This window comes from Periplaneta americana, chromosome 17 (genome assembly GCF_040183065.1).
Source record: "Periplaneta americana isolate PAMFEO1 chromosome 17, P.americana_PAMFEO1_priV1, whole genome shotgun sequence".
Taxonomy (NCBI): Eukaryota; Metazoa; Arthropoda; class Insecta; order Blattodea; family Blattidae; genus Periplaneta; species Periplaneta americana.
This window is the reverse complement of record NC_091133.1, coordinates 9408873-9436172: the sequence shown is the minus strand read 5'-3', so window position 1 is coordinate 9436172 and position 27300 is coordinate 9408873. Positions and strand designations below refer to the sequence as shown.

The following is a 27300-nucleotide window of genomic DNA, read 5'->3' as shown; positions in this document are numbered from 1 at the left end:
CTTACCGTAGTACAAACCCTAGTAATGCCGCACTTCGATTATTGTGGCGTTTTGTTAAGTGACCTAAGTTCTGAACTGTCAGTCAAGTTACAGCGAGCTCAGAATATGTGCGTCAGATACATGTGCAACATCCGACGATATGATCACATATCACCTTCCTTCGCAAGTCTTTCGTGGCTCCGACTTAAAGAACGCAGAACTTTACACTCTTTGTCTTTACTCTTTCGAATTCTGCACACCTTAACACCAAATTACCTTACTTCTCGTTTCTCTTATCTATACTCTAACCACGACGTAAATACTAGATCACTTATCTGTGGCACGCTAAGTATACCTCTTCATAGAACATCTTGTTATTCATCATCTTTTACAATATCCACCTCGCGTCAATGGAATTCCTTGTCACAAAGTATTAGGGGCTGCAAGATAACAAACACCTTTAAGAACAGCTTAAAAGGTAACCTTATTAGCATTTCACTCCAATCATACTGATTTAAACTATCACTGACTACATTGTTACTTTTTTCTTTAGACATCATCCTGTTTGTGCTGTATTTTCAAAATTGTCTCATAATAATCTCTTTCTATTATCTAATATTATTTGAAATATATTAACATTCTATGTATTTTAGTTTAATTCTGCTACACAGTTTATTTCAGTGTTTAATTAATAGTTCATAGTATTTTGTTGTTTAATTCGTAAATAACTCTTGTATACATGTAACTCTCACCTAAATCAAATTGTTGAATTCTTTGTAAGTTCATGCATATGTATATACACTTTTTGCTGGTTGAGTGAAAGAGAAGGCCTTACGGCCTTAACTCTGCCAGCTAAAATAAATAATAATAATAATAATAATAATAATAATTATTATTATTATTATTATTATTATTATTATTATTATGTCTTTATAATGCGGAGCAGAAGAATAAATGTAAAAATGTTATTCACATCAATTATGTTACATACGCATTATAGAATGTCCTTACTAAGGAATACTGATGGATGTCACCATATTTCGTAAAAGGACACGTGTTAAGCATACTGTACATATTAATTTCATTCGCTTAATATATATCTACATTAACGCTAGAATGCTATCGTAAGTATTTTTGACGTATAATGAGTCAACAATTCAACCTCACATTTCCCACCAATCGAGCCCCTTCTTTTTATAACTATTGACGTTAAATAATTATTAGAAAATGTATATAATTCTTCAATTATTGATTTTCTAATAGGCCTATGCCTCCATCTTTAGGTGCTGACCGGCAGTCGTGACAGCAGGTTGCAACTTGTAGGCTTAGCTAAGTTATTATAAGATATACGAGTATTTGGAAGTGTACGTCAGATGTACGTATCGACAGTATTGTCGTGCCCTCCTTGTCTACTATTCCACAAGGTGGCGGATGGGTTCGAGCAGAGAGTCACTTACATTAGGCCTAATCATCTCATTACTATTCTACTATGTTACACTATCAGGATTCTGACACCACTATCGTAGAATGGCACAACAAGGAATTTCATACAGGCAGGGCTGGGCAAAATACTGACATCCAAGTATTTCAAATACAAATACAAAATACTTCAAAAAACTGTATTTGAAATACAAATAAAAATAATTAAAAAAATTAAGCAAAATACATTTGTACTTCAAACACTCACAATACATTTATATTTGAAATACTCGATACAATATATAGGCCTAAAGAAATAAGACTATTGCTGAAAATCTAAAATCTTATATTAACATTAAAAGTATTTTTATTTCGAAGTTTTATATAAACACTGTAACTGAACATTCTTCCTTTTCCCAGTCAGCAATGAAATTATGCTACATATGAATAATTACTGCTCCCTTTCAAAACAACCAGTTCCTCAACTGTTCATAAGATAAGGATCCCCTAGCTTGTAAATGAATAAATCCTGCAAAACAGAACAGTCTTTCTACAGGCACAGAGGAACACAAACTTGTATTATACTTTATAAAGCTTGTTTCACTGTTTGGTAATTCTCTAGAGAGCACAGAGTTGTCCCTTTGCCATTGAAGAATTGTATGAGCTCATACTCCGCAGTAGACAAGTTCTTTTCTTTTTCCTTTTCAAAGTCAGTTGTACTTGACTTGAAAACACAAAAATTGTTTTCATCGTCTGAACTGACCAAAGGTGTAGCAGAGAACTGCTCAGCTGATTTCACGCACATATTCTGTGTCTTCTTCTTATCATTTGGTGAGGCAGTGTCAGATAGCCATCTCATCTTCAATGATGGGTGGAAGCAAGCTGCCAAAACAGCTCAATTTGCTTCTGGGGTCAGATCAAACATTGCTTTAACTCTTGATCGAACTTATTAGAACTGGAGCTACTTCGAATACATGACATAGATTGCTAAATAACAGAATATTTAATCTGTTTTTGAAGGAAATTAATGTGGACAAAAGTTGGTCGTAATAGCATGTCTTCTCATTTTGCATTAAATCAAGGGCTACGACAATGGGTTTCAGAACTGTACAATATTCTTCAAGGTACTGAAACTCTACACCTTTGAAGGTTGGCAATCCCAGTTTTTCACATATACTGTTTATATCATGTTTGAATTGCAATATTTGAGAATTCCATTGAGTTGGGCAAGGAAACTTTAATGAATATTTCAAGACATCTGATATAATTTCTGAGGATTTGTGCCTCCTAGACGCATTCCATAATGCTAAACATTTAGCAAGTGTTGGGTGATGGATCCTTGATGCTGCTGGAGATTTCTTTATGGCATTAAGGAAATCAGTTGTGACAAGAAAACTAAGTGTATGGCTAGCACATCTGAAATGGGCAGGCAAATCTAAGACAAAAGGTCATTCTTCAAATCCAAATCAAAAACTTGAAGAACAAGAAGAAGAAAAAAGTATTTTGAGTATTTTAAATACAAAATACATCAATTTTATGTATTTAAATACAAAATTCTTTCGAAAATCCTTACAAATTACAAAATAAAAATGTATTTCAAATACGTATTTCAAATACTGCCCAGCCCTGCATACAGGATTCCTACTTGGAAATAACTTGAGGTTATTCGTAAGTTTTTTAGAAGTTTGCACATCTAGTAACTGAAGTCTAGTTCACAACAAAAGAAGATTCAATAAACTTAAGTTTGAAGAACTTTAAAGGATAGATACAGATACAATGTTTGTCTACTTATGATATATTGTTGGCTTGTTGCCTCTACGTATTGGTGCTGCATCTTCCTCTCCTGATGCCATGGTGCCATCTGATGCAAAGCCTAAGTTTCTTTCTCGCGGGAGGATAAAGCCTTCTTGTCGAATTCATGACGTCTTGCTAGCAACGGTTCAACTACTGAACTGTCTCACTGACTGTCTACTGGTTCTGACTAACTCGGGGTGACGCGACGCTTAGCTGTTTTGTGGTGCGAACGAACACACGCAAATTAATATTGATGACTTGACAATGCTACGACGACGGCAAAGACGACGTTAAGTCAGTCTTGCTCTAATAAAAGGTCCCAGGAACCTTTCTGACAATAGTGTGCATATGGACACTTTGAAAGGGCAACTGTCTTAAGAGTTACAAACAAGACTTGATCATGCGATTATGACGTATGTTAACGTGTCTTTACTTTAGCCAATTAGATTCGTACAACGCACATTAACACTCAGCAGTAATACGTGTCTGCGTACAACTTCTCATGGCGAAGTAGCGATAGAGTGCTTACGAGGACTTTCTCACGGCGGAACATCGGTAGAGAACTACGCGACTAATCCCAAAGTGTCTCCGGTTGCGATTCCCTGTCGTCGTCTCTGGTAACGAGCTTTGAAACAACTTGTCACTCTAGCTGCGAGAAACAGCTAATGGTCTCATAGCCAAGTACAATTGAATTAAGTAAATGCAATGATTCATTCCAAACCATATTCCTTAACAAATCAATGTCAAAAACCCTTTATCATTGTGTCTTGAAGCGATGCTAAGCTTCGGGGCACAATAATAGTCTATTCATAGAAAATGTCCTGTCAGTGCAGTTTATTTATTTTCTTATAAGTGCGTTTCATGTAACAAAGCAAGAAAGTATGACAATTTAAATAATGACACTGACAATATTATGCGAATTGTAGATTAAAGTTCAGATGATACTGCTGAAGACAATGTGGAGCTTGATGATGAAGTCTGTGACAGTGACAAGGATCCAGAATTCATACCGAGATGAAGTTTCAGCTCAAGGGCAAATATTAGCCTAATGGACGATCCAGTATGAGAGATTGAGAATAAATTGTAGGTAACAAAGGAAACAAGCGAATGGAGAAAAAGAACAAAGAAAACAGAAAGCGGGGAACTTACCACGTATTCAGTTACCAAAGCAAAGGAAAGAAAGTGTACGAAATTCAACCGAAATACCTGCAGTTGAAGCTGAAGAAAATTCCTATGCTGAAAATCCAGTAATAAATCTCCAATCGAATTCTGAAGCCAAATTTTCCACTTTCATAATGATAGTAGTAGTTGACCGATAAGCAGGAATAATTATAAGTATTATGTTGTTTTAGGCCGTCTATTTGCTTATTAAATTACTGTATAATATAGTGTTAATTACTATATTACATTTTATTACCTATATAATTAACGTTTTCAGCATTAAGATGCCATCTTCAGATCATTAGTTTCGCTCAAAAGAACATGCTAAATACATTGAAAAACAAATAATATGCAGAAAAATACAACATGGATACAATCACAATGAATTATTCAGCGTATGCTATGTTCAGATTTATGAATGCACACATTACTTATCAAGCCGTTGTATGAATTAGTTTGGATTAATAAGTATTATGTAAATGCACAATAGCTAATGTTAAAATATAAAATAAATTGTCTAAAGTCTTTTTTATGTTTAATATTGGTCGAGCAGCAAACTTGCTATACAGACCACTGTTAAATGATGGAATATCACATGCAGAATATCATGTTGAGGTTGGCTCTAAAGGCTCCTCTAATTAATTTAAATTAATTAATTAAACATTTTTGTCAATTATGAGCACAAAAATATGATGATTTCTGTGTCAAATTTATGAAGAGTCGTCAGTATCACTAAGAAGGATGTCTTGAGGAAGTTTCCTTTTAAGTCGAGATGGCTGACAAGATCTTGCTCCAATGTTATATGTCACAGCTCCAGGAACACCAGGAAGTTTGTTGAGGAAAGATTTTGACATTGAATGAATGTACTGTTCTAGTGGAAGAATTCCCAATTCTTGATGTAGTTGTTGATTTCTTACAAACCAGGGGGCATTTGTTGCAGTACGCAGGAACTTGTTCTGGAGAACTTGTAGGCGATGCATGTGTGTCTTATTTGCAGTCCCCCACACTGGCGCTGCATAAGTTAAAAGAGATCGTACAAGCGAGGTGTAGAGTAGCATTGAACAGTCCAATCCAATTTGTGAACGTCTATTAACCAAAGGGTATAATTTTCGAATTCTAGAAGAGGTTAGTGTGACGATGCGAGTTATATGGGCATTCCATGTAAGTTTCGTGTCTAATAATATTCCCAAATATTTGACAGCTTCTTGACTGGAGAGCCATGTAACTTGTTCATTTAGAAGAACCAAAGGAGGTGGATTATGAATAGGCCTTAAAGAGAAGATTTTAGCTTCTGTCTTGGTAATGTTGAGTAGTAATCTCCAGTCAGAGAACCATTTAGACAGCTCCTGTAAGGATGTCTGAAGAGTGCTGATTGCACTATTTAGGTCACTATGAGAATAAAAGAGAACTGTATCGTCAGCATACATAGCTATGTGTGACGGTTTTAAACATGGAATGTCATATGTGAAGATATTGAAGAGAAGTGGTGACAGTATAGATCCTTGTGGTACTCCGGCTAAAACTGGACGAAGCGTTGATTTAATGCCATCTATACGTACTGAGAACTGACGCTCAGATAAAAAACTTTTCACGATGCGTGTAAGATAGTCAGGAAAACCAATTCTATATAATTTTAGCATTAGACCATCATGCCAAACAGTATCAAATGCTTGGGCAATATCCAGAAACACAGTGGCAGTATACTGTTTTTCTTCAAAGCCTTTTATGATGGATTCAGTGACTCTTTGCAGTTGGTGTGTTGTAGAATGTTTTGGACGAAAGCGAAACTGAAAAGTCCACACCTGTGGAGTAACGGTTAGCACGTCTGGCCGCGAAACCAGGTGGCCCGGGTTCGATTCCCGGTCGGGGCAAGTTACCTGGTTGAGGTTTTTTCCGGGGTTTTCCCTCAACCCAATATGAGCAAATTCTGGGTAACTTTCGGTGCTGGACCCCGGACTCATTTCACCGGCATTATCACCTTCATCTCATTCAGACGCTAAATAACCTAAGCTGTTGATAAAGCGTCTTAAAATAACCTACTGAAATAAAAGAAACTGAAAATCTGGTATTATCTTGTTTTGGAACGTAAATTTACAAATGCGATTATGAATAACCTTCTCAAACAATTTCTATAGCGTGGACAGTAAGCTAATAGGTCGATAACTTGATGGCAAGTGCTTAGGTTTGTTAGGCTTATGAAAAACAATGATTTCAGCAAGCTTCCAGGCTCGAGGAAAGTACCCAATTAAAAGGGCAGCATTGAAAATTATCGTCAAGTAAGTGAGAGCTTTGTTGGTGAGCTTCTTTAGTACGATGTTGGGTATAAGATCATGGCCTGGAGATTTTTTATTTGGAAGCCTTTGAATGAAGTGTGACAATTCTTGTGGAGTAGTATAAGAAATTTTCTCTGGCACAGTCGGTTTATTAATATTTTCTATAAGTTCTTTTTCTAATTCAGAGGTAGTCTGTTCATTTTTATTCTCGTTTGGGGTGAATACATGTTGATAATGAGATGCAAGCAAGTTACATTTCGACTCTGTGTCTGTGGCTATTTGAGAGTCTAACCGAAGTGTCGGGATGACTGTTGGCTCGCGTAGAATAGGCTTTGTAGCGTACCAGAGAGTATTATCAGCTTCAGATAGAGATGATAAGTAAGACTGATATGACTGCAGGCGATGTTGTTCAAGATTTGTCTTGACTAATCTTATGAGATAATTCAGCTTCTTCCGCTGCCATGGTTGCCTCTCTCGTAACCATTGTCTACGAATACGATGTTTTTCCTTAATTAATTGGAGTATGGAAGAAGGTAAGTAGTAGCGCGTTAATGGGCGCTTGGAGCACAGTGTAGAATAATTTACACATGAGCATATTGTGTCCGTAAAATGTTGAACATCATTGTCAATATCTGTTGCTGTTAGTGGATGATATACTGTGACTAACATTGAGTCTAGAGTTAACTGAAATTTATCCCAATCAACAAAACCATTAATAAGGCGTTGCACTTTATGTGTTACATTAGGAGACAAGTGGAAAGTAATCAGCACTGGACAATGATCAGAATCAAGTGCTGTTAATGATGCAATATAAGTTGGTAAAAAATAACATTCTTAAATATTATACACCACAATACAGATACTTAAACTCACACCACTATCACCACCGAGCACAGAATACATAGAGTAGACACTAGCATCTTAATACCATTGGACAGAGTGAAGCCGGTTTGATGGACCTGACGCCATCTTGTTGCTACCAAAACATTGCAAAATAGCTATTACGTTATAGAAGATCTTATGATAATAAGAATTCCATATGTTCCTAATTTCCTGGAGGACTCACACTTTCTTGTTTGTTTCGTAATACAGAATCGCTATGCACGTATTTTTAGCAAAAATTACAAAACTGTCATCGATAAATCACATATATACAGGTTATTTAAATTGACAGTTCTTCAAATTGCAGTATGGTATTTAATAGGTAATCTGGAAGGTTAAACAAAGAATAATGATAGAAAAGGAAGATAACAGTTTGACCTTATTTTGCTACTAGTCCAATAAAAATGCTATCCTATAATAATTAATTTTTATAATTGATCCATTTGCTTCGATTTAATAATGCAACTTGCTTCTTAACGCAAATTATCATTCTCTTCCTTTTGCCAGTATTCCGTATAGATGTCCCGATTTTGTTTGGAGAAAAAGTGGAATGCTCTTAACCATATAATATTAGATAGGCTCTTCGTTTATACTATATAATTAGATTATAACGGCGAACAAAAGTGAAGTTTTATTACCAAGTGGGTCAAGTTAGTTCACGACCGAGATTATGAAGCTACTAAGTCTGCAAAGCATAAGTCTGATTTCGTGATTATAAAAATTAATTACAATAATATTAATACACTATTTCTTTTTTCTTCATCAAACGAATACGTGCATTCGGTTTAAGAGAAACCTCGGTACACCCATTTTCTATAGCACTCGACACAAACTTCCAACATGGGTTGTCAGGTTAGCTTCGCTCGTAAATGCTAAGTCTGCAAAGCAGGTCTGATTTCGTGATTATACAAATTAATTACAATAATATTAATACACTATTTCTTTTTCATCAAACGAATACGTACATTCGGTTGAAGAGAAACCTCGGTACACCCGTTTTCTATAGCACGCGACATAAACTTCCAACTTGGGTGGTTAGGTTAGCTTCGCTCGTAAATGCAAAGTTTACAAAGTGTGTCTGATTTAGTGATTATAAGAATTAATTACAATAATATCAACATACTAATCCTTTCTCTTAATCAAACAAATACGTGAACAATACAAATATAACCGACTAACCTAGGCTGGGTAAATCATTCATTATCTACCGGTAATAAGTACATTTCACACATGCATATTTACCTGTGAAAAGTTATTCCAGGATTTTTTTTGAAAACCTGTTTGTGCAGCCATACGCAGTACATATAGGCATATTGAAATTACTTCATTTATTAATTAAAACAACGGTGCAACATCACAATCAACTGTCCATGTGCTAACCGGGAGCCCAATGTTTTGGTAGCATCATAATGGCGACGATCTACAAAAGCGGCTTCATCTCCAAGCTGTTCATGTCTACTCTATGCATTCTGTGCTCGTTGACTATCACAGTCAGCTAGCACGTGTTTGAAACCTACACAGTACATTATGCCAACCATAGACAAATAAATAGAGAAGCTAAGGATAGTAATTCACAAACTACACTCTCGTAGCAGCACTGTACACACACCCATACAAAGTAAACCTCCGACAGTGACAAATGCTGACACCTACAAGCCAAAATACAACTATTAAATTTCCTACTTCGAGGTATAGCATGTAAACGATAGGCATCGTTGCTCCTGACATCTGTAGAATAGGTTCACTGTTCACCTAACGCTTTGTGCTCTTGACGAGTCATAAACGGCCAGCTAAAGACAATTTTGTCCCGCGCATTCGTGTAATTCCTTTAACTTCCTTGAAATGAGCATGGCTTGTACGTGAACATACGTTGCCAAGTTTACACAAGAAGTTAATGCAAATTGCGGGAAGTTTAAAATACTCGATTCCAGTGGCGGCTCGTGAGTATTGAATTAAGGGGGGCTGCATACAAAAATAAACCAAGCAACTTACTTTATTTAAAGATTAGTTCCATGCGCCTTGTCTTGTAGGTTGCAAACTTTTGAATCATCATCTTATTAAAATCCGATATGTCGTTTAACATAACCTTTACAATGGAAAACATAGCTAATGCGGTCAGTCTCTCTTCTCTCATAGTATTTCTAAGATAGGACTTTACTCTCTTCAAACACGAAAAACAACGTTCTGGTTCGGAAGTTGTCATTGGTGTGGTGATAGCTATGCGTAGTAGTTTCACAACTTCTGAAAATGAGGCCTGCAAGTTCTCAGATAGAAGAAACTGCAAGAGCTTGACTGCGCCACTGATATTTCTGAATTCTTGTCTCTGATACAACACAGTGAGTTACGTTTTTAGTTTGTCTTTATCGAGCATTGGGAAAAGCTTCACACATACATTTAGGTTATTTTCAGGAAATGAGCTTTCGTAGCATTCAAATTTTTCTTGACACTGAAGAGTAGATAATATCAGATGATCTATGAACTGGAATCGGGTGTTAGTTTGTGTGAAAATGAGGTCACACACTTCCTTGGTTGCCGCAACCTTGTCTGAATCCCTTCGACCTTACGACGTTTTTTAGGGTTTTCATTTTCACAGATCTCGTTGCTCAACTGTGCACTGTTCCGTATTGTCTGTATGGCATTAACAAAGCTTGATATGCAGAGTCGATCACGGTAATATAGTCGGTTGCGGGTTCGATCCCGGTCCAGGTCGATGGCATTTAAGTGTGTTTAAATGAGACGGGCTCATATCAGTAGATTTACTGGCATTTAAAAGAATCCTGCGGGACAAAATTCCGTCACACCGACGACGCTGATATAACCTCTGCAGTTGCGAGTGTCGTTAAATAAACCATAATTTAATTTTTTATATGCAGATTTGAACCTTAGAAGTATCTAACTTGCGATATTGTAGTTGGTTGTTTAATATATCTACATGATACATCAATAAATGAAAAAAAAAACTGAGCTAGAAATAGAATTCGTGATTTTCAGGGCGCTTGCCTAATTTATTGTGATGTTGTTAGATGTTTCAGATTCCATTATGGTTTGAAAACATTCGAGCAATGGCTCCTTCTTCTCATGAACAACATTTACTATTCTTATTTAAAACTCCATCTTGTTGCCCCAGCTGATGGAATTGTCTTTCAAACACATTAATTTAATATAGACTGTGTGGAGATCGAGAGAAGAAAGCAGGGATACTGGATACATTACCAAAAATATGCGAGCTTTGTAGGCTATTTTGTTTAGCGGCTCTTTCCATTATGAGATTCAACTGATGGGCACTTAATTTCACATTTCTCCTGAATTGTTAAGGTACTGAACTGAATAGACTGTAAATATTGTACAGAATTAAACACTGTCACATTTGTTATACTCACAACGTAAAAAGAAAATGTGTTTAAAACTGCGCGCTACTGACAAACTGCTGCAAATTTTGCAGCGCCTGGAAACTCTGGATTCATGGCAAGGGGCTAGCAGGGAGAGGGGTAAAACTAACGCGCAAAGCTTCCGAGACGAGACTGGCAGCTCCTGGGGAGGAAGTGGCTTCACCCTATAGTCCTTGTCTCTGGTTTCGCTCTGGCAGCACCAGGGAAGGAAGTGACTTCACTAACGATTGCGTGCATGTCAATGAGAGCGAATTTTTTTTTTAAATTCGAGCCGCTAAATAAGACTGTATAATAAATGTATTTCACAATATAAAACGAGACAAGAACCACAAAATGTCTGGGGGTGCTGCAGCTCCGCAGCCCCCTTCGAAAGCCGCCCCTGCTCGATTCTGATATACATCGCCACTGTGTCAATACGGTATTAAATAATAAATCTAGTCGTGGATTGATGGAAACAAGGTGTTCACGTGCTCTTGTGCTCTTATTGACGCACCGCCATTGATACCGGAAGTGTGGAGTACTGCTCGCACTGGCCGAGAGATGAAGATAAGCTAGCGGTGGGAGGAGGAGTAGTCATGCCTAGGGCTGGGGATGGAGCGGTTCGGTTCGGAGCAGTTACTGTGACGTTATTACTCGGTTACTCCGAGTATAGTACCGAGTACAAATTTGTGGGGGCAGATTAAAAATGTAGAGAGTTTGAGTGTTTTACAAGCGTTGTAGTAAAGCGCTTTCGCTTTGCCAATTGACGAGAAAAAAAGGTACTTCTCTTCATTGCAAAATGGCGGTTGCAAATTTTATTTGCGTGATTGCAACTATTTGCGGAGTTATTTTATATGAAAGGCCTATTTAACCTTCAGTGTTGTTATATATGACAGACGAAATAAAACCGATGAAATAATTTATAATACTAACAGCTAATAAATTAACATGTGAGGTAAACGTTAAACGCTGTAGCGAAGTAAAGAAGAAGATAGAAAGAAACGGGTTCCATGAAGCGCTGCCTAAAGCACTTAAAGCAAATAACACACAGAATTATTTACTATTACGTAAAGTGGGTGAAATAATCAATCAAACATGGAGTCTTGAACTGAAGAACATAATGTTTATTTATTTTATAACAATACTAGCCTTCCATACAACCATGTTCTCTTTGGTGAAGAGTAATATTATTGATAAATTAAAGTAATTAGGTAACATAATTCGTAGAAATAAATACAAATAAATTGATGACTAATGAAGGTAACAGAAATCCAATAAACAGGAATAGAAAAAATATAATGCACTTCCTCTTTTAACATATCATATTTCAATATTACTCAAACACTCTAATATAATAATAATAATAATAATAATAATAATAATAATAATAATAATAATAATAATAATAATAATAATACTTATGGCTTTTAAGAAACCCAGAGATTCATTGCCGCCCTCACATAAACCCGCCATCGGTCCTATCCTGAGCAAGGTTAATCCAGTCTCTACAATCATATCCCACCTCCCTCAAATACATTTCAATATTATTCTCTCATCTACGTCTCGGCCTCCCCAAAGGTATTATTCCCTCCGGCCTCCCAACTAACACTCTATACAGGGTGATTCATAATTACGTGTAAGTACTTTGTGTGTGTGTTGTAGAGGTGAAACTAAGACTAAAACGTTCTATACAACTTTTTCTCAAAACCTTTAATTCCAGAGTTCCAGTAGATGGCACCTATATCGCAGTAACTGCATAGGCATTACTGTTCTCCCACACATTTGGTGTGGTATTGTGGGGAATCAGTTACTCGGACCTCGAGTTCTGCCTCCGCCGTTGAATGGGGAAATCTACCGCGGATTCTTGGAACGCGAATTGCATGGTCTGCTACATGATATCCCTTTTCCAACGCGAGTGAACTTATGGTTTATGCATGATGATGCTCCTGCGCATTACTGCTGCAACGTAAGGGCGTATCTCAATGCTGCGTATCCAGGTCAATGGATCGGTCGCGCAGGGCCAACTCCTTGGCCAGCCAGATCACCGGACATAAACCCCCTGTACTTCTACCTTCGGGGCCGCCTGAAGTCGTCAGTATATGCCTCTGCTGCACCTAACGTAGAAGTACTACAACAGCGAATTGAACATGCGTGTGGAATTGTTCCTGATAAGATGAACGGGCCGTGAAACATTCAGAGATCACTAAGGCAGCGAGCACAGGTATGTCTTCAAATTGAAGGATAGCACTTTGAACATGCATTACACTAAGAATTGTGTAAATGTGTAAAGTCTAGAAGAAATTGCTTTACATTCTTTATTGTGTTTGGTTTTAGTTCACAAAACGTGCATAAGTAGACTGCCGAGGATATGGGTTTAGTGGCTTTGGCTGTTTTTGTACTGAAGTCCAAATGCACTGTACGAAAGTGATAATTAGTTTACATTTGGTGTGTTATCCTTTCTTTGTTTGGGAGCGCAAGTTCCGCGCAAAATAGCGTTAACTCTGGAATTAAAAGTTTTGAGAAAAAGTTGTATAGAACGTTTTAGTCTTAGTTTCATCTCTACATTACACACACAAAGTATTTACATGTAATAATGAATCACTATGCATTTCTGGATTCGCCCTTATGTGTTACATCCCCTGCCTATCTCAAAAGTCTGGATTTAATGTTCCTAATTATGTCAGGTGAAGAATAAAATGCATGCAGTTCTGCGTTATGTAACTTTCTCCATTCTCCTGTAACTTCATCCCTCTTAGCCCCAAATATTTTCCTAAGCATCTGATTCTCAAATATCCTTAACCTCTGTTCGTGTCTCAAAGTCAGAGTCCAAGTTTCACAACCACATAGAAAAACTAGTAATATAATTGTTTTATAAATTCTGACTTTCAGCTTTTTTGAGAGCAGACTGGATGATAAAACTTCTCAACCGAATAATAAAACGCATTTCCAAATATTTATTCTGCGTTTAATTTCCTTTCGAGTGTTATTTATATTTGTTACTGTTGCTCCAAGATATTTGAAATTTTCCACCTCTTCAAAGGATAAATTTCCAAATTTTATATTTCCATTTCGTGCAATATTCTGATCACGAGACATAATCATATACTTTGTCTTTTCGGGATTATTTTCAAACTTATCTCTTTACTTGCTTGAAGTAAAATTCCCGTGTTTTCCTCAATAGTTTGTGGATTTTCTCCTAATATAGTCACGTCATCTGCAAAAACAAGGATCTGATGTAACCCGTTCAATTCCAAACCTTGTCTGTTATCCTGGACTTTAATAATAGTAATAATAATAATAATAATAATAATAATAATAATAATAATAATAATAATAATAATAATAATAATATTATTATTATTATTATTATTATTATTATTATTATGTACAGTAATATGTTCAGACTTTCGGTGTTCATTAGGCCCACTTGACAGGTCATATAATAGGATGAACTCCTCTTCAATACTAGAGTTTCAGCACGCTTTGGGGATAAGGTAATAATTTGTCCTGCGGCAGAAAATATTCAAATACAATAGTACCAATGTTGTTATCTGGTAGAACTAAGTGAAACACGTGAACTCTGTTCGAACGTCTGAACTGACCGATAACAGCTACGGTTAACCGAGTAACTTCGGTGCTCCGCTGCCAAGCACATAAACCGATAGAACCGAGTAACTCAACAGTTCTACTCGCTCCGTCCCCAGCTCTAGTCATGCCACCCTCTGAGACAACGGTGTGACATGTTCAGTCTCCACTATGCGAGCAAAAGTAGCCAAGCTGCGTGTGCCTTTTATAAGTGCAAGTGTTATGACCCAGTATTTTTCAAGTTTATATTTATTATTATAAGCTGTTCGTTAAGGCATATTCGTGAAACCATTCCCTATGGTAAGATAAAGTACTTCAAAACAATATCACTCAAACTATTGAGTTAAATGCGTGTCTTTTGTGAGCGCTTCCGTAATATAAACATTTTCTAATTTGTAACAACATTTATTTCACAGGTGGCTTAAAATGGAGGACAAATCTTACTCAGGTGACCGCTTCTTTAATCCCCTTCAACTTACGCGTCACAAACGGGTCAATGTTAAGGGGCTTCCGAAAGTATCCCGTTCAAGTGCATAAAAATATGGCGTACCTGCAAAGTACCGAAACATAATTCGATTATGTACATATTGCAGATTGAAAGTAAATAAATCACATTCTTTAGATAACGCAGTTCATTCAAGAGAAGTCATAGAAGAAAATTTTCAGCGAGCTTGTAGTGTTCAAAGTGTTCAAGTTGAGAGTAGTGTAATAACAGCAACAGTAATAATGAAGAATCGGGTAAGAGTGAAACGGAATGTGTTGACAAGGCAACCCTTAGTACTTTAAACGAAACACTCGCTATAATTGGCGTGAGTCCGGTGAAAAAGAAGAAAATTATATCAGAAAAAGTATTCCCGAACTAAACTAAAACAGATAGAGATGTCACTGAAAGAAAAAGTTTTCCATCAATGTGACACAAGTAGTGATTCTACAAACGAACCAGATAATGAAAACCTGGAGAACTTTAAAATAGCGTTCTGCTTGGCCCAGGACAGAAAAACCAAAATTCAAGTCCTCACCATTCTCCTGTCTTCATGTCCGTTAGGAAGATCCAGAGTACCTTCGCAGCAACCAGACATGTGATTTCCATCACGAAGGACTTTAACATAAGAGGTCCAATTATGTGTACTCCAGAAAGCAAAAAAGGTCACGGATTCCAGTTATGACTACAAAATTAGTTCAAAAGTTTCAGATCAGAAGAATTTAGTAGAACTATGCCTGGAAAAGGGATTTTGTAACAGTTAGAGAACATGGCAAAAAGAAGCAGGTACAAAAACAATTGGTGCTTTGTAATCTTTGGGAACTCTACAGAAACTTCAAGGACAAATATCCTGGTGTTAAAATTGGATTTTCTAAATTCGCCGAATTGAGGCCACAGCATTGTATTTTAGCCGGTTCGTGTGGTACACATACTGTTTGCGTTTGCATGCTGCATCAGAATGTAAAGTTAATGATATGTGGTGCAAAACTCCCAGAGCTAAAGAAAAGTGGAGAATTAGGTCTACCTATAAAATCCTACCAAGACTGTATTGCAAGAACCATTTGCAATCCACCACAACCGTCATGTTATTTTGATAAGTGTGCTGAGTGTCCTGGAACATTGGATTTAGAAACACAATGTCTGTTTTTGATTAAGCTTTGATAGACTCAATTTCATGTAGACAGTGGGTAGCTACAGACAGTGGCGGTTCCTCGGGGGAGGGAAGGGAGGAACGTCCTCCTCACATTTTTCTTCTTTTGAAAGTAAATACCAAATAAAATATGTGCCTCGAAATTCAAGGAAGATTCGATAATTTTTTTAAGTTCACAGCTATAAGAAAACCTCGGTTGGTCGAGTTTTAAACGATGTGCGCTCATGTGCTGCTAGAAAACTGTGAGAAAGATGCGAGATTTGTGTGGAGGAAAGTCAATCCATTCCTCCTTTACTGCAGTAAGCACACATAGACAACAGCGCACTAGCGGCCAGAGAAAGAAGCAGAGTTTTAAAGCGAGTAAATGAACGGAGAGGGAGGAGATCCTCCTCTGAATCAGCGCATGGGCGGGAAATAGAAACCGACTGGTCGTGCAGCAAGCTCGCTACCGCTGCCATCTAACGATCTTGCATTCAACCAGACTATAACACATCTAGGAAGAGGCACAATAAAAACAGTTTTAACGCAACGCTATGAAAGACACCATATAAACATTTTCTTAAATTATAAATCAATAATATTATTCATTGCACTTAATATAAGCTACTATTCATGGTTTGAAACTTTCAAGGATATTTGAAAGTTAAAGTCGGGTTTATATAAAACAAAGAGGGAGTAGTTCTACGTTAGTATCGCAGATCTTTTTGGCCCCTGAAATTCACTTCCATTCATTGTGTACTAGACAGGACAACAACCAAGTTGTCAGTTTTGTACAAATATATTTGAAATTGAAAGTAGTACTCCAAACTACAAATTATTTTTTAACATAAAAAATTAATTGGTCACTGGCAACTTTGAACAATAATGGTAGTATGACTTTACAAGAACTGATATTCTTCAAAAGCATGTGATACTGAACTTTTAAAATGTACATGTGGCAACACAGACCACGTGGGCGGGTGCAGTGTTCTCGCTTTCCTCAGATTATTTCCCATTCCCATTTCCGCGGTTCCAATTACGTGTTAGTAGCTACAGTCTCTTCCAACACGTGTGATGCTGCAGTGTGCTCGAAAAATGCTGCGAGGTGAATTTCCTTGTAATTGTTAATTTGTGCAATTATTTAACAATGAATGGAAGTGAAAACATTATATATTTTGGAAAATTTAGGAAACTCAGTTTACAAGAACAGATTATTGCTATACAGAAGGGAAGACCAAACCCAACACTACCTGGTCTTACATATATGCATGTTGGCTAATTTGTAGCATGTTTCATACAAGAAGGTGTCATTTCGTCCTGTTACCTTCTTTCCTCCTTTTAAGAAATATGCAGGAGCCGCCACTGGCTACAGAAAAAACAACATCTACAGATGAATTTATAAATGTGTTAATCGGGAAGTTATATGCACTCTAAAAACATTCATTTATTACGAGGTAACAAAGAATGTTTTATGAAGAAACAAAAATTAATCTAAAGCACTGGGAATTCTTAGTGACACTAGACTTCTCTCAAAATAATGCTTTCATTATTCAAGATGAAGTACCTGGTTTCCATCGGAACAACAATCAGGCAACGGTATATCCGTTTGTTGTTTATCGTAGGAACAATGACACTGAGAAATTTTACTCTTTTGTAGTTATATCCGATTGCCTGAAACATGACACTGTTGCAGTCCATCTCTTTCAAAAACAATTAATTAATTTTTTTAAACAGAAGTATGACAAGGTGGAGAAAATATTCTATTTCAGTGACGGTGCTCCTTCTCAATATAAAACCAGAAAGAACTTTATCAATCTGTGCTACCATGAAGAAGAGTTTGGCATAAAGGCAGAGTGGCACTTCTTTGCTACCTCTCACAGAAAGGGATCGTGTGCCGGAATTGGTGGAACAATAAAACCACAGGCAGCCAGGGCCAGTCTCCAACGTCCAATTCATAACCAAATCACCACTCCGTTTGAATTATTTCAGTGGGCAGCAGCGAATTTGACCACAATAACATTCTACTACGTCAGCAAAGAGGATTATGCAAGGGAGGCTAAAGAGCTGGTGCCCAGATTCGAAGGCGCACTCACAGTACAAGGGACTTTGTCGACACATGCCTGCATTACTGTCTCCAAGTCAAAACTTGTGACAAAAACATTCTTCTGCAGAAGGGGGCGTGATAAAGCTAGCACAGCCATGCGCTGCTAGACGACACTTCTCGTGTTTATGTCTCCTGGCCTTGCTTGGCCTCGGCTATCTCCCGCCTCACAGTCAGCTGGTTAGTTCACGTGCATACTACTTATTTTCTTTATTTGATATTTTCAATACTTTCTTATCATCGTACCAGCAAAAAAAGTATACAGAAAACCCACAACAACAATACATATACATACACAACACATCCAACCACCCCACACAACACAAACAAGCTGCATTCCGAACAATGGTACACAGACTACTCAACATACCAATGAACCAACAAGATTACAACGAAGAGCTAAACACAATCAAATACATAGCACAAGAAAACGGATACAACCATAACATAATAGACAACATAATACGTAAGACACAACATAATCACAAAAAACATCAGAATACAACACAAACACAAGAACACAAAAAAATACATCACACTAACATACGAAAACAAAAACACACACAAAATTGCAATCTCATTCAAGAAATTAAATTACAACATCGCATACAGAACAAATAACACTCTACAAAAACATCTCAACACACAAACAACACAAACAAACAAATACAACCACACAGGCGAATACAAACTCAAATGAAACACTGCAACAACTTCTACATAGGATAGACAGGCAGACCGTTTCAGACACGTTACAAAGAACACATCACAGACATAACAAAATTACAAAACACCTCCACATATGCAGAACACATCACAAATGCTAAACACGCCCACAGAGACATCAACATAGACATGGAAATACTACACATCCAACCAAAAAGCCAGAAACTAAACAAACTAGAACAATATGAAATATACAGACACACGAAAACACACCCCAACGAAATTCTCAACACACAACTAAACTTCAAAACACACACACTCTTTGACTCTACACTATACCACAGGAACACACCCTCACAGGAAACAGAACAAGTGGCGCCAAGATCAACAACGACCAGTTCTGAAGATGACCCATAAATAGGTCGGAACATGTAAACGAGGTACGTTGAAATTTAACACAGGAAAGTCTTACCATACATATTCCGAAGTGATAGTGTTAAAAGTTGTGTAATCAATATGTATAAAAAATATTAATTTATTTGTATTTTCAATGCGGAATCTAACCATATATTTTTTAAGTATTTTTTCGTTGGCAAAGACGTCTTAATGAGAAAAAATCTAAATTTCTCCATGTACATAAAAAGTAAGAAATTCCAACAAAAACTAAATATTTTAAGAGAGGATTAAATGGATTTCAACGATTATAAAACGACTGGATCACGTGTTCACCTAGCTAAACGTTGGTCAGTAAACAGGAAGTCACGAAATGAGAAAGCACATGAGAAACGAAGACTCGAAAAAATCGGAAAATTTCGTCTCAAGTCACAAGTCATCCAGTGAATGTGTGTGTTCGGAATGGTCACTTCTGCAATCTACAGGCAAATTCAAGAACTATCTGCTTCCGGTTGTTGCAAGAGCTCTGCCGCGACCAGCTGTGTTAACTACTGGGATAGGGAACTCTGAACTAAGGCCACCTTCAATACTTTTGATTACTTTATACTCGAATTCTTGAATGATATATAAATTAAAAATGTATATACTGAAATTCGACGAGAAGGAAACTTAAAATCTGTTTAGTTATTTAATATAAACAATATTTTAATGGACGGGAAAAACTTGGTCATTGTGCAACGCTGCAACATGATCAGCGGGCTGCCATTGGGGTAGACGTGAGAGCTTTCGCCCATTCAATTGCTAGATCTGCATTATTATCGTTCACAAATACAGAAGTAAATATTATAGAGCTAAAAATTATACACAGTATCAAGAAAGCATTTTACAGAAGAAGAAAAAAGTGAGCTAAGAGAACTTGTTATGACATATAGAGATATCATAGAAAGTAAAAAAATCTGATGTTCTCTCCAAAAGAAGAAATTGACATGGGACAAAATTGCAGTTGAGTTTAATGCTAACTCTGGAAATATGCCTGTAAGTAAATCATTTTAATTTATTTTTCAGTTATTTTAATGGTAGGTATACAAAGGAGAAATGGTATAATTACGCTAATTTTAACACCTTATTCTTTGAGTTGAATAGAAACGAAAATGCAAAGAACATCTTGTTGGGACGTGAATACGTTATGAAGAAATACCACTTACATCTTGTACGCCTATAATAATTAATTATCAATTATATGTATAAAATAAACATAATGTATTATGTAATAAATTAACTTTCTGTTATAGAGGAATGTAGATCAACTGAGGAAGCTATATGATGCCATAAAATTCCGAAGGAAACTGAAATTTACAAACGAGAAGAGAACATTGTTGAAGACTGGGGGCGTAAAAATTCTAAGTAATGCAGAAGTGGATTCCTGTGGTGTAGACATAGAAGGAGAGACACAACTGACAGTGACAGTATTAAATTAATAGAAAATAATACAAATCTGCTGGATTATATAATCGCAGATGATGTAATTCCGCAGGAAACAAGAGAAACCACTGCTTTACAGTTGGAACCATCCACTACTTTTTTGAGTAATAAAGACACAACTGAAAGTTACAGTATTAAATTAATAGAAAATAATACAAATCTGCTGGATTATATAATCGCAGATGATGTAATTCCGCAGGAAACAAGAGAAACCACTGCTTTACAGTTGGAACCATCCACTACTTCCAGTAATGAAGGCACAACTGAAAGTGACTGTATGAAATTAATAGAAAATAATACAAATCTGCTGGATTATATAATCGCAGATGATGTAATTCTGCAGGAAACAAGAGAAACCACTGCTTTACATTTGGAACCATCCACTACTTTCAGTAATGAAGACACAAATGAAAGTGACAGTATTAAATTAATAGAAAATAATACAAATCTGCTGGATTATATAATCGCAGATGATGTACTTCCGCAAGAAACAAGAGAAACCACTGCTTTACAGTTGGAACCATCCACCACTTTCTTCAGTAATTATTCCGGAGTAGGAAAGGGACAAACCCCAGCTGTATTGACTCCACCGACAGAGAACAGACAAGAGGCAGGAACTTCAGGACAGCCAATTGTAGATGCCAAGAAAACGATGTTCAATAAAGTTGAGTTTTTAAAACCCGAATCAGATTTAAAAATTGAAAAGTTGAAGTACTCATTGAATTTAGAGAAAGAGTTGGGAGAGATGAGGAAAGAGCAATACTGCTTAAAATTAAATTAAAAACACGAATTGTTAGAAACAGTCATACAAGAGGATGCTTTTCTGAGAGAAACGAGAATACTTTAGAAAGTCAGGTAAATGAAAAATCCTATATCTGAGTGAAATTGAAGGAAAACATTTTTGTCCTTTAACTGTTATTGATTTGAGATCCAATTTGGGTATGTTACAAATTTAGTTCACACATTACTTGCAATTGCATTGTGTTGTTTTTATATTATTATTCGTATAGGAATATGTATTAGCTTCACTGTTAATTTTAGTATTTTGAGATACTCTCTTCGAACTGAGAAAAAGTTAATGAATAGTTTTTAAAAACAGTTAATTGTACAAATGTGCATGTGAAACTAATTACAGGTAAGTTTGCATAAAATGTCGTCTAATTCCTACACCTCTCGCATTTTATGGAAGTTGAGTTGCTATTGAGCTCAGTAATGTTTCTGCCTACTCCTAATTATTCTGCTTCCAAAGATCTCCAGCTTGTATTCTCAAATTATATAAAGTGACATAAGAGATTATTCTTGTAACATTTCGCAACTAACTTTGCATTTCAAAATAAAGACAAGAGAATGTTCGTTTCCAGCTTTCAATTCTTCTTTAAACTCCACTTCTAGTAATTTTCAGGCTGTTATTGTAGTTTTGCTTTCGCTGATTGACTAGACGTGGAACTGGAGTATAAATATAACTCCGTTGGGATACCCACTATCAGCAAGTAAGTGTCCAGGAATTTGTCTCTCACTCAATGCCACTCGTATTCCACAGTTAAAAAAAAATACTATCGTGTGTCGAACCAGGCCATGTTACAATTACGTCTAGAATTTCATCAAGTTCTACTAACAATCTGTCCTATACATTGGTAGAAAAATAAGAGTTCCTATTTCATAAGACTTCTCCCCTATTTACCCCAGGACCTTTTATTGGAATGTGGCTGCCATCGATAATTCCAACTCCAGGAAAACGAGCTTTATGAAAAAATTATATACGAATACTACTAAAAGCTTGTTGCGTTCATGGAAATTTGATGAATCTCTTCACATATCGCGTAAGAGTTTCAGAAACCTCTGAAATAATTCGGCACACAGTGGTATAAATCTGCACAAGCGAACTACAAAATAATAAGAAAACCAGAATAGCTTTATGCGTTACCAAAAGTATATTATTATTATTATTATTATTATTATTATTATTATTATTATTACATTATCATCAGTCATTCCTGTATTACTATATAAACCTACCTGAAATGATGATGTAGCATAAAATCTCAAAGCAATCAGTATCTTTACCAATTGTGAAATCGGTAAACCTCTCATGGTTGTATTGTGATTTTCAATCAGAGGAACCAGAATATCCACAACAGTTTTCTTGCTGAAACGGTATCTCCTCTTTATTCTGGCCACTGTACATTCGTAAGAGGTTTCCATATCTGCGACACATCTTCTATTTTGCCGGAACACAGTTTAATTTTCATTATAGAACTAATAAATTCAACAAAATCATAACCATCATCCAGTGTACACGCAATCAGCTGATTACAATGTATATGAGGAAACACTTGAAACAAGCTACCTTAATTGAATAGGTGTTCACTTCAGTGTGATTTATGAATTGGAAATCATTATAAGCAACTGCTTAAGGGTTTCCTTACGACAAGTGTTGACTATGAATTCGACCCTAAGATTCGATGGCAAAGATATAAAAAAGGTATATATCGGAAGACAATCAGAGCCTCCATTGCTTGGACATGTATATCTCTGACGATTCGTAAATAATTTTATTATACTTACTATAAAGATCTTCAACTATCTCCTCTTTAAGAAAACTCCGAATTGTAATCCCAACAACTTGGGTAATACTGCAATGTTTTATGCAGTACAAGTTTAAATTGTTTGTTCAAAATGATTCGGTGCATGACATGCAATACAGTAGAGAATTACACAGATCCAAGGAAGTTGAGGACAATCTCATTGTTTGTAGCTTTTGCCACATTTCTCCCGCTTCAAACGCTTTTCACCCATGACAGTTCACACTTCCACAAAACTAAAAACTGTTTCCCACAAATAAGGCAATTATACAGTTCTTCGGGTTTATTAACGCGTTCATGCTTTTGATTAAGAGATGGTGAAAGTTTCATATCACAGATATCACATCTAAATGACTCTCGCCTGCTTGTACGTTTCAAATTACTCCAATCCGAAATCACACTCCAAATATAACACAACTGACCGCTTTCACTCGTATGTACGCATTAAAGTTTCATCTTGTAGTACGTTGCAGAAATAACATCATATATCATAACTGAATAGCTTCTACCCTATGTGTAAAAGTGCGTTTTCAAACTTGAAGAATACGAAAATTTCTTTGAAAATATATCAACCGAATCGCTTCTAGACAGTGTTAGAGAGTGTGTAAGAGTCTATGCCTTTCAAGACTACAAGATTCTGAAAATTTCTGTCCGCATATATCACAAAACAATGGCTTTTCGCCTGTATGTAGATGTGCATGCTGTTTCAAACTACTGGAAGACGAAAATTTATTTCCACATATATCACAAATGAATGGCTTCTCGCCAGTATGTACGCGTGCATGCTGTTTCAAACCACTCGTATCCGAAAATTTCTTTTCACATACATCACAGCTAAATGGCTTCTCACCAGTATGTAAACGTGCATGCTGTTTGAAACCACTCGAATACGAAAATTTCTTTCCACATACATCACAACTGAATGGCTTCTCTCCTGTGTGAATGCGTGCATGTTTTTTAACATCACTCGAATCCGAAAAATTCTTTCCACATACATCACAGCTAAATGGCTTCTCGCCTGTATGTATACGTGCATGCTGTTTCAAACCACTCGAATACGAAAATGTCTTTCCACATACATCACAACTGAATGGCTTCTCCCCAGTGTGTACGCGTGCATGCTTTTTGACATCACTCGAATCCGAAAATTTCTTTCCACATATATGACAACTAAATGGCTTCTCGCCTGTGTGTACGCGTGCGTGCTTCCTCAAAGAACTGGAATCCGAAAGTTTCTTCCCACATGTATCACAACTGAATATCTTTTCCCCAGTGTGCACACGTATATGCTGATTCAAACAATTTAAATTTGACAATTTCTTTCCACATATATCACAAATGAAAGGCTTCTCGCCTGTGTGTACGCGTGCATGCTTTTTCAAAGTATTCGAATCAGAAAATTTCTTTCCACATGTATCACAAGTGAATGCCTTCTCTCCGTGTACGCGTGCATGCTGTTTCAAACCACTCGAATTAGAAAATTGCTTTCCACATATATCACAACTGAATGGCTTCTCGCCTGTGTGTAGCTGTAGATGATTTTTCAAACAACTCGAATGAGAAAACTTCTTTTCACAAATATCACAACTGAATGCCTTCTCACCTGTGTGCACACGTTGATGTCTTTTCTGATGGTATAATTTCGAAAATTTTTTTCCACATATATCACAACTGTGTGGCTTCTCCCCAGTGTGTATGCGTTCATGCCTCTTTTTACACATATATTGCGAAAACTTCTTTCCACAAACATCACAACTGAATGGCTTCTCACCAGTATGCACACGTGCGTGAGCCTTCAGGAAACACGGCTTTGTAAACTTTTTCCCACATAAATCGCAATTGAACGCCTTTAGCCTTGTGTGTAAAACTGCATGTTTCTCTAGATTGCAAGATTCTGAAAACTTCTTTCCACATATATCACAAACGAATACATGTCTTTTGAGATGATCCGAGTTTAAACAATCAATTCCACAAACATCGCAAATGAGCGCTCTCTTGCGCTCGTGTAAAAGAACATGGCTTTTGAGCTTTGCCGACTCGAAAAAATACTTTCCGCAATCGTCACATTTAAATCTTTTCCCTTCTGTTTCCAGACTCTCATCCTCTGTAATAGAGTTGTGGTAGGATGGCTCTCCAATACTGTGAAGAAAATATGATTTGAGTTCCAGCAATAGATACTAAACGAGAACAAATCACCGATATAATATGAATGCAACACAAATATATTATACTTAGTGACTAATAAATAACGCTGAAAAATATTTCGATGTATTTAGATCTACTCAAATTAAAGGTCATAGTTTAATAATTCTATGGAACAAGCAGACAGTAGAACAGTGCCAACTATGTTCACCAGCAGTCACTGGCCTGTCCCAAACATGTCAAACAAAAGACAATTTTAGGGAACATGAAAAGAATATTTACGTTTTTGATATCAAAACATTTTATCACAGCAACATGAAGGAGAAATATGGTGTGATGCAGGCAATATCACTGAAATAGAAAAATTTCAGAAACGAAAATCTTATATGGAAAGGATAATGGACCAAAAACTTATTCGTCACTTTTTGCGCGAAAGACTTGTCACTACTATATCCCTTTACCAAACCCTATCTATCCTTGTCAATGATAATGGGCCTATATGTCACTAACCGATCTTCTCATCAAACCCTATCTAAGCTTATCAGTAGCAGTGCGTCTAATTGACACCAATATACCTCTTCAAAGCATACATTACCTTATCATTATAGTATACATGTCAATGTGAATACAATTTCCTTGGAAACAAAACAATTTGTTTAAATAATACACAATAACTGAAATCAATGTCATGATCTAGTTTTATGCTGTGAATAATTTAGAGCAAATTCTGTGAAATCATAATGACCTTATCATAAACAGTGGCACTATCTCTCAGTAAAGTTAAGAATGACAGAGGGAGAGATAAATAAAGCCAACTTCTCCTGGCAAATACACCACAGGTAAACGTCATGCCCATATGTTGGCGACATTGTGTACTAAGATCAAATTGGCTATCACCTTAACCACACGGTTGCAAGCACAGTCTCATATATACAGTCACGAAGCTTGAGTTGTGAAGGTGCTAGGAACAATAGAATGTGCCGGTACTATTTCGCATTTTCTGTAATGAGGCGATATTAGCGATCCTAGTGGTTAGCAACTATCTATGGATGTATATTTACTACGTATTGATCTTCGTGACTGTATATACTAGACTGTGGTTGAAAGCTTGAGCAGTGCACGACGCCTCAATCAACGAAGTTGCTCTCTGTCACTAGCACCACCTTTTCACTCGGCATTCCCGGAAGTTCCATAAGTCACGGCAGCGAGGAATTGTGGGTAGAAGAGAGAGGGGGAAAGGAGGTTTCTTGGATAGGCAGATGATCATACATAATCACTCACAAATTCGCTCCAGCCTGGTGTGTGCGACAGGCTTGGAAACTTGCTCTAGCATAGTATAGAGAAGAGATGCGGAATATTACTGCTGCTGAGATAAATATAGAAGTTTTGAGATACATGCTAGGAATTACTTATAATTCTGGAAGAATCCCGAATACAGATAAATGTATTGGTTATTTTGAGATTCACCTGATGGTAAAGTATTCGCTTTTGTATTCAGTAAATTCTTTCAGGCATTCCTCCTCTCGTCATCTACCTTATATTTCAAGCTATGTAATATTGTACAAATGTATTTTACGAGCCGAGTTAACTTTAAATATTGTATTGGGCACGGGTTAATGTAATTCAGAGTATTGCCCTGACCATCTGCTTTTCTATTGTCATTCCTAGTTATCATTTATATTTTTCATCATCATTATTATTTTGTTCTTCCTTCAGTTGATTATATAATATGTATTTGTATTCTTTCATTCATTTATATTTTGTTTGAATATCCAGCCTTGCTCATTTATTTGCTTCCATTGCACTACTTTGATCAAATTCAACTCACCTCTTACATCTGATCCAGTAGTCATAACCAGTGTA

General features: G+C 36.5%; 1 protein-coding gene across 3 annotated transcripts in view; it reads right to left on the bottom strand.

Moving 5' to 3' along the window:
- Window positions 1-14213: 14213 nt before the first annotated feature.
- The window catches only part of LOC138693233 (zinc finger protein 271-like), a 34474-nt gene continuing 21387 nt past the window's right edge, over window positions 14214-27300 (bottom strand). For all 3 annotated transcript variants that reach the window (XM_069817034.1, XM_069817032.1, XM_069817033.1), the window contains exon 6: window positions 14214-25434. In XM_069817034.1, coding sequence (XP_069673135.1) covers window positions 23889-25434 — 1546 coding nt within the window. In that variant the 3' untranslated portion in view covers window positions 14214-23888. The remainder of the gene's footprint in view (window positions 25435-27300) is intronic.